The sequence below is a fragment of the Heteronotia binoei genome, chromosome 4 (assembly GCF_032191835.1).
Source record: "Heteronotia binoei isolate CCM8104 ecotype False Entrance Well chromosome 4, APGP_CSIRO_Hbin_v1, whole genome shotgun sequence".
Taxonomy (NCBI): domain Eukaryota; kingdom Metazoa; phylum Chordata; class Lepidosauria; order Squamata; family Gekkonidae; genus Heteronotia; species Heteronotia binoei.
In genome coordinates this window covers 51977541-51996509 of record NC_083226.1, presented here as the reverse complement: position 1 = coordinate 51996509, position 18969 = coordinate 51977541, and the positions used below count along the sequence as shown (strand labels likewise).

Below are 18969 nucleotides of genomic sequence, written 5' to 3'. Positions count from 1 at the left end.
CTCAGGTTGAAACTTGGTCCCATCCAACTTTTCTACTATTGGCAGGGCAAATCTCTGTGCATCCTGCTGTTGCAGAATGTGTTAATTAGATCATCCTTAGCTGTACCAATATATCCAAAGACAGTATGATATAGTGATTAGAGTGTCAGACTGGGATCTGGGAGACCGAGGTTCAGATCCTCACTCTGCCATGAATGCTTGCTGGGTAGCCTTGTGCCAATCACATACTCTCAGCCTAACCTACCTCACAGAGTGGTTGTAAAGATAAAAGAGGAGGATAGCAGCCCCTTTGGGTCCCAATTGGGGAGAAAAGTGGGATATAAATGAAGTCGATAAAAACAAAGTGACTTCATATAGTATTCAAGATCTGTATAGAAAATGGGGAAGGGAAAATCATGTGAAATCCTCTGAACTTGGGAAAGGTTGATCTATCTAACATATGACACCTTTTAAACATTATTCAAAGTTCATCTGCCTAAATATTTTATTAACAATACATACAAATGAGAAATTCCCTTATATTCTCTGAACATGCAAAAATCAATTATAAATGTATCTATGATCAGTGGTTTAATTTGGCGCCACTCACTAAGTATGCAACATTATCATTGAATGCCTACACAGACACACGCACACAAAACACAAATTAGGACAGATCAGGTTTTTTTAACGCAAACCATCATACACTCTATCAATATGAGAAAGCCTTGGACTGAACACTTGCATGCAGAAGACTTATTTTTTCAAAATAATTTTGAAGGTTTTGCATTGATTTTAAAGTAGGCTTTAAATTTTCCTGCACAATTAAAAAGAAATGATAATAAAAGCATCAAAGAAAATAACTGACACTTCTACATTGGAGACTTTGACTTGGAATTCATGCAACATACATTAGAAATTAGGCAATATTAGAACCTTCTGTTATTTTAAACCTCCTGTATGAAAACACTGTTGATTAATTTTGCAGCTTTATCAGTTTTGATTATAATCCCACATATTTTTATCTGCCCAGTGGCATATACCACAGAGACTTGCATGCTAGCCAATTATGTTTCAAGGTCAGTCAGAGCTAAGCACTGTTCTTATACTATTGCTTTTATTAGGTGAGACAAGATAGTAGCCCAACCATTTCCCTTAACAAAGAAAAGAGTTTGTGTTTATGGGAACAGAATCTGGACTGTATTACACAGTCAAAAACCTACATGGCAGTTTCAGATGGTAGAAATTAGTTTTTCCTGTGCACAAATACTAAAGACATATTTTGTGTGGGATGTGTGCTCATGTTGTATAAGAAAGCATGTCTAAAAAGAGAAACAGCGGACAAATTGGTAAGGAAAATCACCCAATGTTGTTGAAATAAGTTCTGTAGAAATGAACGTATAATTAAGTTGCAGAATTCACTTCCAGTGGATTTAGTGGTGGCCACAATCATGGATACTTTTATAAGAAGAAATACCCCAAATTCATGGATTGATAGATCTATTGGTGTCTTCTGTCTGTAGTGATTAAAGGGAACCTCCATGTTCAGAAGCAGCAGACTTCAGAATTTCAGTGTTAGAAGATACTATCAAGGGAAGACCTTGGCCTCTATGCCTTTTGTTGGTTTGTGTTATTGTTGGCTGTTATGTGAAACAAGTTGCTGGGCTTCCATTGGTCGGACTCAGCAGGCTCTTCTTAGGTTCTTATGAATTTGAGGGATTATGCCCAGATAATCACTGGACATTTTATTGGCCTTTATAATTTTTGAAGTTCTTTTTAGGTTGTTTTTAAAATAACATAAAAATGTCCTGAGCATATAAAACAATAAACAAATAATATTAAACAGTACATAAAATGATCTAAAATGGAGAAATGCAGTTTTCATAGGATTAACAGCAAAATAAATAAAATTACCAAGATCCTACAGACCAAAGGGGAAACCATTCCTTTCACTTAATATAGGTGCTATTGCTAAAAATCTGAATGTGATCGAGTTATCAATAATCTAACTGGAGCACTGCTTCAGCTTGTGAGGTCCATACTAGTGAAGTTGTCTTCTTTGTATTTGTTGCTGTCTAAGGCAAGCAGTATCACTTCAGCTGGATTAACAGTAATCATGTGTGATAGAATAATAAACACCTAGGGCCAACCCTAGACTGTCTGGTACCCTAGGCAAGACTAACATCTGGTGCCCCCCACCTGCACTGATAACTTCATCAAGTCATATTGGTGGGCACCCAAATTGGTTCCCCCAGAAGGCTGGTACCTTAGGCAATTGCCTTGTTTACCTAGTTGCAGGACGAACACTGTAAACCAAGTATAAGGGGTGAGAGGCAGTCATGTGAGAAGTGGAGGGAAAGAATGTGATTCCTCAATTGCCAACCTAGTGCTTGATAGTCCACAGTTCCTCTCCCTATCCCTGCTACTTGAAAACTTGCTGGTATTAAGGATATATACCATAAACCCTTGGGGTAATATCATTTGGAATTTATTATGGAAGCTTTATTTATTAGAAAAGTTATCGAATTTAAGACTGTTCTATCACGAAATATATATTAGCTACTTAACAGGTTGGGTTCTTCCGGGACCGCCTCTCCCCATATGAGCCTCAGAGAGCACTACGTTCAAGCACTCAAAACCTTCTCATGATCCTCAGTCCAAAAGAAGCTTGGCTGCCTATTACTAGAGCTAGAGCCTTCTCAGTAGCAGCCCCCGCCTTGTAGAACACCCTCCCTGAAAACATCAGGGCCCCATGGGACCTGCCACAGTTCCACAGGGCCTGCAAGACAGAACTGTTCAAACTGGCTTTCAGTGTCTAAGAGGAGACCACCATTGCACAGCATCAACAAATTTAACCAACTCCAGTATAGGTGTAAAGCACCAAACAACTTCCAGTGACATCAATGGATGTAGCACTATACAATAATTATAATATCAGTGCCATCTTGGATTTTTAGGGATTGTAAATTGTATGAAATGATTTTTATTGTATATTTTGTTTTTTAATTTCTATGTTGCTTTTAATTGTTGTTAACCACCCTGAGCCTGTTAGGGGAGGGTGGTATATAAATATGATAAAATAAATTTTAAACGTTACTCTGACATTTTAAAAATAATGATGTTTATTTATCTCTTTTAAAGAGATTTGATGAAAACCAAATATCCAAGTATAATAATTGTGTGTGTATTCACAGTAAATTCATAAAATAAATTTGGGATGTTCACTCATTGAGTCTCATAAGCTTTCCCTTTCTTTCTCCTCTAGAGAAATAGACTAGATTTAGAATGCTCACAGGGATGTTGTTGATTGCCAGTAACTCTGTTGTCACTTTGGCAAGAAGGAGCCATTCTAAACACTGTATCTATTAAATTAAAAGCTGTTCATTAAAGAACATAATGTAGCTGATTATTCATTAGCGTACAAGTTAATAGTAAACTCTGTTAATCAAATTTATCATGTTAAAGCAAGCAAGAGAGAGAAAGATCCCCTCTGAATTGTTTAGAGACTAAATTTCATAATTCATTAATTAGTTAAAGGCTTTAGTTGTTTAAAAGTTTTGTATAATGCATATTCTCAGCAACTAAATAATTTATAGGGACTGAATTTGAAACTGGAATTTCTACCTGCCTTGCTCTTATTAGAAGTCATGCATGTATCTTCATTCACAAAAAAGGCCTTTAAGTGCAACATGCAGACCCCTTTAAAGAGATATTTTTGGCTATCGCTTCTCTCTTATCCAGAAAGATAATGGGTAGGTATCCTGTTTGTGATTGCGTCTGTGCTAACTCTGATAAACTTTGCTCTGAATACTTGGCCAGCACCACAGTATTTCCAGTTTACTGCTGACTACTGCTAGAAAAGTAGTATACCTTCTGTCAGGAGCATGTCCCACAATGGCAGATAACAGCAACATTTTGACATATTGTTTTGCATCTCAGTTTGTGACTTTTGTTTCCCCATCCAAGCTGACATTAGGTTGAGACAAAACTCAAGATGAGCACCACTGAATATCAACTGAAGGTTTTTTTGGACCCGCTCTATGGCAGTGATTGTAGAAATTACCGTCATTGTGCTTGTGTGGAGGGGTCCCTTAAACTCAGATGGTTGTGCAAGCCATTGGTTGGCTGAATAATCTCCCAGATGGACGCCTACTACATTATTTATTTTATTTAAAATATATTTATGCTGCCTTGCCACCCAATCAGGGTCTACAAGGTGGCAAACATTAAAAAAATAAAACATTTGAACAATAAATATTTAAAATTAGAAATACATTAATGAATATAGATTATATCTGCTGCTGTTGCTTCTAAATGCCCGGGACCCCAAGTAAAAAGCTCTCTTCAAGAAAGGTCACACTAGGATCAGACACAATAGTTGTGGTCAACACATTTCCCTCCCCCTCCCAATCAATCTACTGCTGTATGGATGTCAGTAACAGGGAATGATGCTTCTGCATTATGTTTCACTACTCTGTTCTGAGTTTTAATATTTTCTCTGTAAAGTTTGCTTACACAATACCCCTCCTCCACTTCCCATAGCTTAAAACTAAGAACATAGCATTAAATGTAGCTAATGCCAGCTCAAAAAGTCTAGGTGCATTCTGAAGCAGAGTTTATATCCTTCTAAGTCCATTGAAGTCAGTGATCTTAGAAGGGTGTGACCTTCCTTAGGATTGCACTGGAAAGTTCATCTGGTATGAGAAAACTACACCACACATGCAAGTGTCATGGAAGCATCTAACACTTTGTCCTTTTTCACTGCTAGGGCCATCAGCATATCAACTTATGATTTGTTTTATAGGGAGACCATTCGCAGTATTGCAGTATTGCCTATTATAGGGGTGCCAACGATTTTTTTAGCCTGTGGGCACCTTTGTAATTTTGACACACAGCCACAAAATGGCTGCTACAGGAGTAGGGTTGCCAGGTCTGACTCAGAAAATATCTGGAGTCTTTGGGGGTGGATCCAGAAGCAAAGTTGTGACAAGCACAATTGAACTTTTAAGGGAGTTCTGACCATCACATTTAAAGGAATTGTGCTCCTTTTAAATCCCTTCATTGGAAATAATGGAGGATGGGGGCACCTTCGTTTTGGGTTCATAGAATTGGACCCCTGGGTGGTTGTTTTTTAGGACTGATACCAGATGCTCTGTGGAACATTTTTTTAAAAAAAATTAAATTTAATTTATGATTTATACCCCGCTCTATCCCACAAGGTGGGCTCAAGACAGCTTACAACATTAAAACATTGCAGTAACAATAAATAAAACATATCCAATTAAACACAACAAATTTAAAATATCTCATAACATAATATGTAAAATAGAGGGACCTTGCCCAGTTCTGCAAGGCCTGAAGGACCACTCTCTTCCGGTTGGTTTTCAACTGACGCTAAGCCTTGCATCGTAGGGAAATTGAAGAAATACTGTCGCCATTGAAACTATATAACATCTAAGAGTTATTCCAACTGTTTTAATTAGTGAATGTGTAATTTTATAATATGTATGAATTTTAATTGTTTGTTGTGGTTTTATATTGTGAGCTGCCCTGAACCTGCTTCGGCGGAGAGGACAGGATATAAAATAAAGTATAAGTATAACTCCAACAATAATACGGCCAGAAGCCACAATCCAGCAGTTGGTGTGACTTCAGCTGGTTAACACCACTTAGCACAGCTTCAGGTCATTGACACCACTCAGACCCTTGACCAGCTCAAGCACAAGAATAGTAAAGTGCCTCACCTCAAAAAACAGCCCTTCCAAAGCCCGGAATACCCATGAATTGATTTTCCATTATACCCTATAGGGAAAAATCTCTATAGGGTATTTATTTATTTTATTTTATTTATTATTTATTTAGGATTTATATCCCGCCCTTCCCACAAGTGGCTCAGGACGGCTTCCAAAAATTGGTCAACATAAAATTAAACACTTTTAAATATATAGGCAATTAAATATTTAAAACAGTTAAAACCTTAAAACCAATAAACATTCCAGTTACATATAAAACAGATGTCTGGCAAGCTACATTGAGTTCTCATCTTAGCTAGGCGTAGGCTAACCGGAAGAGGGTCGTCTTACAGGCCCTGCGGAACTGAACAAGGTCCCGCAGGGCCCTCACCTCCTCCGGCAGCTGGTTCCACCCTGTAGGGGCCATAACGGAGAAGGCCCTTTCTCTGGTGGATTTCAAGCGGGCTTCTTTTGGCCCAGGGATAGTGAGGAGGTTTTGTGTTCCCGACCTCAGTGCTCTCTGGGGAACATGTGGGGAGAGACGGTCCTTCAGGTAGGCAGGTCCCAGGCCATATAGGGCTTTAAAGGTAATAACCAGCACCTTGTACCGGACTCGGTATATCACTGGAAGCCAGTGCAGGGTCCGAAGACCAGGCCGAATGTGTCCCCACTTTGGGAGACCCAATAACAGCCGGGCCGCGGCATTCTGCACCAGCTGTAATTTCCGAGTTCGGGACAGGGGCAGCTCCATGTAGAGGGCATTGCAGTAGTCCAACCTCGAGGTGACCGTAGCATGGATCACTGTTGCTAGGTCGTCACGCTCCAGGAATGGGGCCAGCTGCCTTGCCCGCCTAAGATGAAAGAACGCGGACTTGGCAGCTGCTGCTATCTGAGCCTCCATCTTTAGGGAAGGCTCCAACAGCACCCCCAAGCTCCTGACCCTGTCCGCCGCTATCAGCGGCGCACCGTCAAAAACTGGCGCCCCGGGCCGCGGCGACCCAAGCAAAGGACCTCTGTCTTCGCCGAATTTAGCTTCAGCCCACTCAGTCTGAGCCACTCAGCCACGGCCTGTAGTGCCCGTTCAAGATTTTCCGGGGCGCAGACCGGCCGGCCGTCCATCAGTAGATAGAGCTGGGTGTCATCAGCACATTGGTGACACCCTAGCCCGTACCTTCGGGCAATCTGGGCAAGAGGCCGCATGTAGATGTTAAATAACATCGGGGAGAGAACCGCCCCTTGGGGCACACCACAATCAAGTGTGCAGCTCCGGGATAGTTCCCCTCCAATTGCGACCCTTTGTCCCCGACCTTCCAGGAAAGAGGAAAGCCACTCTTGTAAGGCCAACCCTTGAATCCCTGCGTCGGCGAGGCGGCACGTCAGTAGCCGATGGTCGACCCTGTCGAACGCAGCCGACAGGTCTAACAGCATCAGCACCACCGAGCCACCCCGATCCAGATGCCGTTGAAGGTATAATGAAGTGCCCAGTGGACAATCATCCCCTCCCCCTGCACACATCAGAGATCTTCTGCCCCATCTGAGGATTGGAAATCCTATGTAGGAGATGGAACAAGGTACAACATGGCTGACGTGGCTTACTTTCAGTCTCACAGTGAAGGTCCTTGTGCAGTCATGACAGATGTTGCCAAAGCAACATTTTTAAAAATCAGCCAATCAGAAGTCTTGCTGGGCATAAGCCCCTGACACTTTCTAATAAAACATTTGGTAGACAACATGCTGTGGACCTCTGGCCTATTAGATCAAATGGAAACAACATTTGGGCTTAACTTCACTGAAGCCTTTCTATAGGGAGGAAAATATCAACCTTTGTTCGTTTTCATGTTCATTTTTATAGGAAGGCTATCCCTCCACTTCCCTCCTTTTTCCCCTTCAATGGGTTTATTTTTGAAGGAACTCACAACACTGTGCAAATTTAATCTGATTCCTTCCTTTACCCAGACACTTGAGATAGCATACAACAGAAACTTACATACCTTACAATAACTTTTATTTCATGCAGAACTTCCTCTTAAATATTAAATGGTATGCAAAGTGTCTAGTGCTGGATTTCAGTGGCAAGCTTTTAAAAATTGTGCATTTTCACCAATTTGTAAAAGGTTTTAAGATACCTGTTTTAGACTATTTGCAGAGATGTTATCAGTTTATGTTACTAGTACCTGGCCAACAAACGAATATTTTTTGTTCTTATTTTATTTGTTAGAGTCATATCCCGCTCTCCCCGCAAGCGGGCTTAAAATGGGTAACAACGAAATCAGAACGATTTACTGCTTTTTACAGATGCTTCTAAGATTTATTTTCAATTAATCTCATTAGAAAGATAGGGTTGTTCTTTGATATTGGAATTCAAGTAGTTCTTGGTTGCTGTCCCATCATTGGACATGGGGCATATCTACTTCTTGGAAATACTGGTTATCTCAGTAGGAGCTATAGCTCAGTGGTAGTGCATATGCTTTGTCTATTGGTATAACTGTTGATGCCATCAATTGTTGCAATTGTTATTACTGTTATCTATTGATGTTTTATTTTTGTTTAATATTTGGGTTGAAGTTTTAGAAGCTGGACTATGTATTCATTATTAGTTGTACCCTGTCCTGAGCCTGCTTGTGGGGTAGGGCAGGTTAGAAGTCCAATGATTGATTGATAGACAGACAGACAGACAGGTTCAGTCTCCATCATCATTGCCTAAAAGCGTCCCTTCTCCAACTGCAGGAGTAGCAGGAAGAAGGACTACTCAATAGAGAGCAGCTGACAGTCAGTATATTGGGCTAGATCAGAGGTGTTGAACTTATTTGTTATGAGGTCCAGATCTGACATAAATGAGACTTTGTGGGGCAGGCCATGAGTATCATAAAATGTAACGCCAGGTAGTGGAGATATAAATAGAGAAACACAATTAAATATATTATTTTTTACTTAAAATGCAAACATGCTTAAAATCCTTGTGATGTTTTGTTTAAAATGGAAAGGTGGGGGAATAGTGGGATTTGACAATGCAATTTTAAAAATCAAATATCAAGAAAAAAGTACAAGGATCACAGCAGAAACTAAAAATATAACCCAAAAACATGAAATGACTGAGCATTGCAGCTTTCCCTCCTGTCCCCAGGTCTACTCAGATTGTCAGTGGCTCTTCAGTGTAATATCCCCTTTGGCTGTGGGTTCCCAGGTTAGAGTACTCACTAGGCACCAGTTCTAAGGTCCTTTCAGCAGAGACATGCTGGCTCAAAGCATCAACTCTTTATTTGCAAGGTCACACAACTACAGCAAGGAACGCCTTCTAACTGGTCATATAAATACTGAAAAGTGAAACTGAGGTCTACGCCATTAAAATACATTGCAATACAAACAAAGTTGCAAGGAAAACATGGAATGGATTTTTCCATGAAGGTCCATTCTGCATATTCTTTGCAGCTTTGCAAGCCCAGAATTGCTTCCTACTTCAGCCTTCAAAGACAAGGAAAGGAGCTAGGAACTTTGGTAGCATTGGAGCTTCAAAGCATGAGGATGGGGGGAGGGGGAAGAGAAAAGAGCCCTGTGGGACTGATTAAAGCCCTAGGTAGGCTGATTCTGGCCGACGGGATGGACATTTGACACCTCTAGGGCTAAATGGTCTGACTCAATACAAGGCAGCTTCAGATGTTCATGTTGCACTTGGTTTCACTTTTCACTACAAGTCTTTTGAATTATTAAATAAAATATTACATTAAAAGTAGTATTTAAAATGTTAATAATTGAAGGAGTAAAATAGGTTCTTTTGATGGCCTTGTGTAGTTTTTTGAGGGTGGAGGGAAATCACATCTTCTAATAGATTTTTAAAAATGTTCCACTGAAGGCTTTAATGGTATTATTGCTTTTTGTAATTATACTAATAAACACTTCTGTCCATGACCTTGGAATTTAAAGTGCAGTGGGAAAGATTTATTGACATGTACGTTGGAAGGAAAAAAATGGGATTATTGCACGAGTATAATGCAAAGGTGTTAAGCACATGTACTTGCATACCATTTATCCTGGTTAGTTTAAAGCTTTAATGTATCTAAGTTTTCATTCAAAAATACAAGAAGGCTTCTTGTTAAATCCACTTTCCTGAGAGATCTTTTGTTATAGCATTGAATCAACTACAAAGCAACTGTGCTACCTTGAGATGAGCAGAGGGAATCAATAGACCTATAAAGTTGCATGCATTTTTTTAATGTTCTAAACCCTATTTTTCCTGGTAGCTTGAATATCAATGCATAAGACTTTGCTCTGACTTCTGATATCCAAGTCCCTTATAGTTAGGATTTTTTATTGTTGTTGTGTTAGACCAGGGAGTTATTCTTATAAGACTTATCTTGTGAGTGTCTTTATTAACCTTAACCGACTTTTCCCATGATCTTTCTTTTTATGTGAAGTTTTTTTAAAAAAACTTACTGTAGTGAAACTTGTACTTAAACAAACACCAAAATAGCTGTTAAAACAGAAATGACATTGGTTGTCTTAGTAATATGAAGCTAGGATTAAACTCTGTGCTAATTCTGTTTGACCTTACTCAAAGAAACACATTGCCATGGTTAAAGAACTAGGTCATGGGATCATGCATTCTCTCACTTCAGCCAGTATGCACACCAAATACCACCTTTACTCTATGTGTCTTACTGGTGATGGAAAGTGCTTCTAAGTCACACAGCCACCTTATGGCAACCCCATAGGGACAAATAGAGATGGAAAATATGTGGTTTGCCACTACTTGTCTAGCAACTTTAGCCCATTCAAGTACTAACGACTGATCCTGCTTAGCTTCCAATTTGACATGAGGACTCTAGCTTGGGTAGTTAAGGTTTATGTCAGTATTGCTCTTAGTCACAGTTTTTTTAGCACTAAAAGTACTATTACTTTTTTTCTGAATGTCTTATTTGGCTGACTCTTCTAAACCTGATGTTCCTGTAGATGTTTTCACATTGTTTTTCTTTTTACAAACTGTATTTTCTTAAGTAATAATTTATAATTGCTTTTTAATTGTAATTTTTGATGTTACCTATGTTCACTAAAGACTTATGTTTACTTGCATTTGTTCATGATCAACATTTTTGTTTGCATTTGCGTTACCTCAACATAAGTAGTTTATGATTAAATTATGAAGACATATTAAATATTCTGGTTCAATATGTATGTCAGATTGTACCATTTGTTTCCATAGGTCAATTCGTGGAAGCTGTCCTATGTTTTTTAAACTTTGGAAATGCCCCTCTCTTCCAATCAGGACCACAGCACAAGGGAAGGAAGTTTAACCCTTCCCCCCCCTAACAGTTTTGCTATCTCAGCCTCTTCAACTCTTGTCCGCAGGGTTGCTACTTATACCATTGCATGAAAGCATATATGCATGTTCTCATATTGTGGCAACAGTTAATTAAAACTTTGAAATAACGTGTGTGTATGAAGGAAAGAATTATACCCATATGCTCCATACCATAGTTCCAGTCTGGGGGAAGGAACACAGCTGTGGTTTCCTGTTTTTTTAAAAATGTAGAAGATTCATTTATAGATCTCATGTCATCATATTTAATTTGACCCTTTGTAAAGATGTTCAGATCAGATAAAATACATTGTATCTTAGGTACTGCTTGTTGTCTCCTTGCCATTACAAGTAAAGATGAGCTTACTGTAATCTTCCATAGAACTACTGAATGCCATATTTCTACCTACTTAAAGAACAAGTTGTTGTGCTAGAGTTAGGGTGGTTTCACATATTAAATCTGAGAGACACTTCTGTTACTCACACAATAGCTTCCTCAGTACCTTTTAAAGGTTGGAGATGTATTTCAGATGTATTTCCACCACATGGAGGAGTGACTCTTGAATGTTCAAAAAGGAATTAATATAATGTTGTAAACATAATGTTGTGAACTGTGGCAGAAACTCTGGCCTTTTGTGAAAAATTCAAAGGCAATAAGTGTTGGGATCTTCTTTTTGAAAATTCATCTCCATCTCTTCTGGAAAATCTTTTGACTCTTTTAAAAGATACAGAAGACAGATGATAGTATTGCATTATTGTTAGTAGTTTTGCACATTGGTAGTAGTGCCGCACTTTAGTAGCTTAATTTGGAAAAAAATTGTCAGACAATGCGTGCAGTGAAAGTGTATTGCAAATGGAGCTTATGTTGGTATGCTCTGAAGTGGAGAGCCATTTCTTGGCATTGAATTGTTTTTAAAATCACCTGTTGTACTTTTTTGCCCCAGCAGAATTCATATAGAAGTCTCAACTTTGTTCTTTTGGGATATTGGTTACCTGCTTGTCAGTCATTAGAGGCCATATTTGGGGACATTTCACATATTTGGGGACATTGCACTTTCTGCAAGAGAAACAAGATCATGGAATCACATTGGGGGCTGCACAGCTAAGTTCTTTGCTCTTCTTAACAGACCAAACCTCAGAAGACAATTACGTTTTGTGTAGCAAATGCAAGGACTTCAATCAAGTTGTCCTTTGTACTATGTATTGGAATAGTCTTCTAGGGTTCCATAGTGGGAACATGGTTTAATTATGAGAATGTGATTTGACTTTAGGCGAAAAGAAATAATGGTGTTTGCAAATGACCATATGACAATTTAAACGTCTGAAGGATCAAAGATCTAAAGGTGAAAAATAATTGGGGTTAGGTTATTAAAATGTATTTTAAAGCTCTTTGCTGTTCAAAATTATGTATACTGGTAATATGTGGGTTTGTGTGGTTTCTTTTTGTTATTCTGATGCTACTCTCCTAATTCAGCTTTAGCTTTCTAACCATTCAGACTTGCCCACTGCAACATTTTAAGATAAACGTGCTATATGAGGCTCTGAAATTTTCTTATTTTTGTAAATATTAAGGCTCAGGGAGCAAAATAAAAGGGGCTATATTGTGGATTAAGTGAAATATCTCAAGGCTGCTCTTTTCTGATAACTGAACCTGAAGTGACCTTTCTCAGACACAATTACAGAGCTGTATGTTTTTCCTTTAATTTCATCAGGGGTTTAATTAGTATACAAATAAAACTTCTCTTATCTTCCTTTCTACCTAATTGGCTTGTCTTCGCTTATATATGAAGCATGTGAAAGTGGGCTGTAATTAGGGTGACCGTGTTAACCTCTTTTTTCTCAAACGTACTCCTGCCTCAAGGCCTCAAGGCCTAAAAAGAGTGCTTTTGGATTATTGCTTTGCAATCACAGTGGTTCTCCCATAGGCTTTCTCATGAGCAGAAGGGCTTTGGGTGCTGCCAGTTCCCACTGCTTAACGGGGATCTTCATTCTTCTCCCCTCTAAATGTTTATTGATTATCTCACTGTTCCACACTCAGCCTCCAACAACTTAATATCAGGTGACAGTCAGGAGAGTTCTCCAAGTAATTAGAGTTGAGCATTGGGGGAACAATTAGGACCAGAGTTATTAAACTTGATTTATCCTATTCTCTCCTGAACAGTTTCTTGGATATCAGAACATCACACTTTTACAATCTACCCTGGTTGAGAAATTAGTGGCTAACCTGCTGCTTATCATTGTTGCCTTGCTGCCTTGAGGCACACCCTCTTGGTTTCAGTCATTCAGCTGGAAATATTAGAGTCCATAAAGTTTATCAGGGGTTTTAATTAGATCAATCTGAAGAAATGGTAAAGGGGGGGGGGGAGAAAGAAACCTTAGTAGCTGAAAATATATTACTTTAAAGTATCCCAGACTGTGGTTCAAACAATTTTAAAGGTTTATCTAACCCACAAAGACCAAGGGGTTTTTTTTAGAAGTGTAGAGAACACTTCCTGTTGAAAGTGTTTGTTAACCCCAGATAATACATGAGGAAGGCCAAACGGAATGTTCAGGGGTTTTTTTGTTGCCTGCAAATTATTCTCCACCTCTTTGACTTGCAGAGATTTCTTATTGTTTTGTTTTCTAAGTTGTGGTGCTGCGCATTCTAGTCAGGTTAATATCTCTTTTAAAAAACCCTGAAAACAAAAATGTCACCTTCTGTTTTTTCATCTGATGCAAAGGCATTAGGTAATGATGTAAGTGGAGTGCATGGATAGAAAATAGCTGTTCTGTTGGCTCCTGAAGTGGACATCACAGCCATTTGGTGGGACTGCCCAGGGCCCAATATTAGTGATGTACTAATCAAGTGAAATGAAGTATGATAACTAGGGGAGAATCAAACAAAATATTTTTAAGTAGAAAGAGCAAAAAAATTGGAAAAGTGGAAGAAATTAAATAATTTAGTTGGGCTTTTTTGGTTGGCATACACTTCAAATGTTTATTGTAAGTGACATTGGGAAGGGTTCCAAACCTAGGTGTTTTGCCCTAGCCAAATAATGAAATGATGACTTACCTACATAGATTAATTCCTTGTGATTGCTTGTGAGCTACTATTGTACACACACCACACTGTAACGCTAACTGGAATTAAGTTCTCTTGATAAATGCTACAGTCAGGACATTTAAAGCACACTTAAGATGTATTGAAGGGAAAAGGCTTCAAGCATGTTCAACCTTCAGTGGATTGCAGTTGCCAGACACTGTCCAAATAAATACCTGAGTCTTTCTGCATGTACATTAGTTGTATACTCCATTAGTTGTATACTCACTGCTTAGCCAGAAGACAGCATTCTATGCATTTTAATACTAATTAAAATGTGGCAACAGGAAGCAGATGATCCAGGTCCTATTTCCACCTTGCCCAGCCTTTTCAGCATTATTTTTTCTGGGTGCACCCCAAGCTCCCTAACTAATTCTAGAAGTCCATATATAAAGATCTGTAAGAACTTTGTGTCAGTCATCCTCTATACAGCTGTTTCAGAGAAATGACATAAGAAGTTCAAAGCTAATTCTGGTATCAAAGGTATATTTTTATAATTCTTGTTTTCATGAATTTGCAAATATGGCACCCTCCCAATGCACGCCTGCCTCTTTTGAAAACAGAGTGACAAATGGCCCTCTGTTCTACAGGTGTTAATACAATCTGAGGTTGTGTGGTATAAATCTCTTGGGCTTCTATTGCACTATTGAATTTCCATTGACATTGGCTAAGTGTGGTTGCTGAGCCTTTCCCAAATTCCTCTGGCGCTTGATGTTTTCAGTTGTCAGATGGATGCTATTAGAAATGCGTTCAGAGTGTTGTGCAAAATTTCTAGCTGCATTGTGAAGGCTATAACTTCTTAATTTGCCAAATAGGAATTTTGTTCTGGAACAGCCTAGTTTAAATCCTTTTGCAATAAACATAGTGACCAAATGTAAACTCTTTTTAAGAGGCGCACTTTTAAAATTTGTTTTTTTAATGTAAGTAAGTCTAAATACATGCAAGTATAAACAAAAATGCAGAAACAGTATATTACCAAAAATCTAATATAGTGCTGGCACTGTGATAGCCCATAACAATTGTGAACTCTTTCTTCAATGGGGAAGGGCAGCTGAAGAGGAGCACTCAAACTGTGAATTAAAAATTGGTCTTAAAAAGTTGAATCCTTTGAAAATATTTCCTTCCAAGAAAAATGAAAGGCGCATATAGGCTTTTGTAGTTTCTATATGAGCCAATGATGTGTAGTGGTTAGCGTGTCAAACTAGGATTTGGAAGACCATGATTTGAGTCTCTGCTGCCATGGAAGCTTGCTACCTGATCTCGGGCCAGTCCCACACACTCAGCCTAACCTCCCCCACAGGTTGTTGAAAGGATAAAATGGAGGAGAGAAGAATGGTGGAAGCTGCTTTAGGTCCCCAATGGGGAGAAATGTGAGGATATAAATGAAGTCAATAAGTAAATGTTGATTCTTTGAGAATTGTGTATATTCTATCAGTATGTACTATTTTTTTTATTTGAAACATTTATGTTGAAGAGAAGCTGGAGCAACTCCCAAGCAACGGAAACCATATAATGTATTTTGGAAATCAGAGAGAGCCATATGATACAATGAAGTATGTTATGTTTGCATGTCAGCAATAGTTGGACACCGATACAGCATATTGAAAGAAGTATGGGGATGTTTCTCTTCTGTTTATATTCGTTTTAAGTCTTTCCTTTCTGAGCCATATTACTCAGTGTCCTTAACTACCATCAGTGGTTTCTTATACTGGGGACTTTTCTTTCAAAATATACTTTATTGAGGTTGTTTTCACTTTTAAAATGGATATTGTCGTGAAACTGTACCATAATTTTGATACACAGCAGTTTTAACAACTTTGACTATTCTTGGCTAAGGATGGGATTTTTGTTTGTTATATAATGCACTGAATGTTTGAACAGGTATGTAGGAACTATTTTTATTAGAAAATGGCCTCAATCTATTTCACAGACCGTCTGTATTCCTCTTTGTTTAATAGCCTATGGCATAAATTGAAGCTAATTATCGGAGCTGACAAGTAACTCTGTTTTCTGTCTGCTCTCAGAGTCTCTCGGAGGCAAAGATGGAGCTGAGAAGAAAAGATCAATCTCTGCGTCAGCTCAATAGACATCTTACCCAGCTGGAGCAGGACAAGCGTCGACTGGAAGAGAGCATCCGCGATGCAGAGAGTGCCCTCCGCATGGCAGCAAAGTGAGCACTGGGGCCTTGGGGAGATCACTTGAAACAGACAAAAGATCAATTCTTACTTTCATGCAAAGGGTTTTAGGCCTGGATAATGCAGCCCTGGAAAACAAAAGTACAGCTGCCTTTCTTTGAAATTTACTGCAAGATCCTCTTGAAGAAAGAAAACTTAGTTCAACATACTAATGGCCCATTTCAGCCATTTAGGGATGGGCTTGTTGTAGCACAAACATATATTTTTATTGTACAGTGATTGAGCCACTTCCCCCCATGCAACTAGTAGCAGTGCAGCGGTCCTAACAAAAGAGCAAAGAGTTTGTAAGAAAGCAGATGTTGGACCAGAGAGCGTATGACAAATCTGCAAGAGCCAGGAAGCAAAATGTAGGTAGCATTTGCACTTTTAAGTCACAACAGTGATGCATAAGCATGGTCACCCATGGAACCAGTACTCATACCAATAAAAAAGAGTCAATGCCACATATTTTTGCAGCAGCAAGAAGTTTCTGATGTTCCTTTGTTTGGTGTGTGCACAAACACACTCTCAAAACGTCCCTTTCACACCACATCCCTCTCAGTGGCAAAAAAAAAAAATCACTTCCACGCTACTACAGAATAGAGTGTATACATAGAAGACATGTTCACAGCACCTTTCACACAGTATAAAGCAAACACCTTCACCTTCTTTTGTTTAGATGAAATAGCCTATGCAGTCCTCCTCAAGGCATAGTACTCTAGATTAGACACTCTAATGTATGACATTATGACTCAGTGCACATGAGACAGCAAGGCAAAAGAGGTTTTTTAAGATGTAGTACAAAGTGGAGCGAAGCCATCACTGGCTTATGCCCATAAACAGAAGCATAACACTGAAGAATATACTAGCAAATAACAGCAGTCAGCACCAGTTGACAGAACAAGAGGATGGTGATGTTGGCAATGGAGTCATGCAGTCTGTTTGTTAATTGCATTTTCATTTGCCTCTTCTTCCAAGGATCTCATGGAGCCATACATGCAATTGTACATGCTCTTTCCCCCAATTCATCCCCTTTGATATGGGTTGGGAGCAGTGGTGATTGGCCCAAAGGTACCAAATTAGATTTATTCAAATCTGTGCTTTGAGTATCAGAGTAGGGCTGGGGAGGCCCGGCATTAAAGCTCCCACTCTTCAGTGATACTCTTGGACAACCTTGGACTGGTTGCTTTCTCTCAGCCTATCTTACACAATAGGTCTGTTGTGAAGATAATACAGACAAGTAGGAGATGGACATAACAGTGCTCTTAAGTTCCTTGGCAAAAGAGTAGGATGAAAATTGTAATGTATTTGTTCATGCAGCAATGTTACTCTTGTATTTTCTGCTTCTATCATTTCTGATTTCTGTAGGTGTCTGTTCAAGCCTCCCCTCAGCCACATGCAAAGTATTCTGAATAGCATAGCATTTCATCAATACCATAACGGCTTGATACCTATGCCACATTGTCCAGCGTGGCATCCTAGGTGGAATTGATATCCACCATCATTAATCAGCTATTTACAAGAAACACCATATGCTTGACCTTCAGTCAGCTCAAAAAGGGGGAGGGAGAATGCTGCTTATGGCAGTCTCTTTATAGTTTCTGAGGTATCCATTTTATGTTTGCAATGAAGTGATTCATAGATGACAAATCTGGACATTTGATAATGCTCATTCTAGTAATTTATGTGATGATTGTAAGCATACCTTCTACTCTCCTTTTTAACAGAGAAAAAGAATTAATGGCTGCTCATATGAGATCAGTGGAAAGCACTCTTCAGAATGTAAGTAACATGCCCAGGTCTCCCTTCTCCATCATATCTGTATTTCAAGAATTGTGTTTTAGAATATTCTTTCCCTTCAAGAATAAAGTTACAAGCAAACAAGTGTGGTTTATGGTTAGACCAGGAGACCCAGCTTCAGTTCCCCTCCTTGCCATGGAAGCTGCTGCATGACCTTGAGCCAGTTACACACTCTCAGGTTGTTGTGACAATGAAGTGATGAAGAGGACAACAATGTAAACTACTTTGGGACCCCACTGGGGAGAAAGCTGGGATATAAACAAAGTAAATAAAACAAAGTAAAGTAAATAAAACAATAAAAAGTAAAAGTATTGTCTTATCTATAATGAGTTGCATTTAAAGATGTTGTTCAACTGGTATGATACCAGTTCCACCATGGCACTTTTGGGAGGAAATGTGCTTATTTTCAGTTCCAGTGTACCTCTACAGATCCCCACTGCTCTCCCTTAAATCCCAAGGAGAGTAGAATTTCAGGGGGGTTAGTGGGCTGCAGCAAGGGGAGGAAAGGCAGGAAAGTTACGTTTTACTGGCTTTACTCTGCTGCCTGTGCTTTAGATCTAGTCTTGTATTAATATTCTATTAAAAGATTGTAATTTTTATTTCAGAAATGTTATAATTGGAAATCACCAAAATATTTGAATATGAAAATATGACAGTGCTTTAATATAACAAATTCTATTTATGTCGCCTTCATTTATGCTTTTGCTAAGGTTATTTTTAATTGATTTTTTGCTTTCCAACTTGAAGTCTAGGTCATTTGATAACAAGGTCATACGTATCAAGAGATAAAAATAGATGTGTTCTGACTCTCAGAGGACTAATTCACATACATGAAGCAGTTGCTTATTTTCTCACATCTTTTTGTTACCAGATAGACTGTCTCAAGTGAATCTCACTTTGAGAGGGTTTCAA

The 18969-nt window shown here is 38.9% G+C and overlaps 1 protein-coding gene across 2 annotated transcripts in view; it reads left to right on the top strand.

Annotated features, from left to right (window-relative positions):
- The window catches only part of CCDC171 (coiled-coil domain containing 171), a 209692-nt gene that overhangs the window by 109343 nt on the left and 81380 nt on the right, over positions 1-18969 (top strand). For both annotated transcript variants that reach the window (XM_060237258.1, XM_060237259.1), the window contains 2 exons: positions 16108-16253; positions 17985-18039. In XM_060237258.1, the coding sequence (XP_060093241.1) occupies positions 16108-16253; positions 17985-18039 (201 nt within the window). The remainder of the gene's footprint in view (positions 1-16107; positions 16254-17984; positions 18040-18969) is intronic.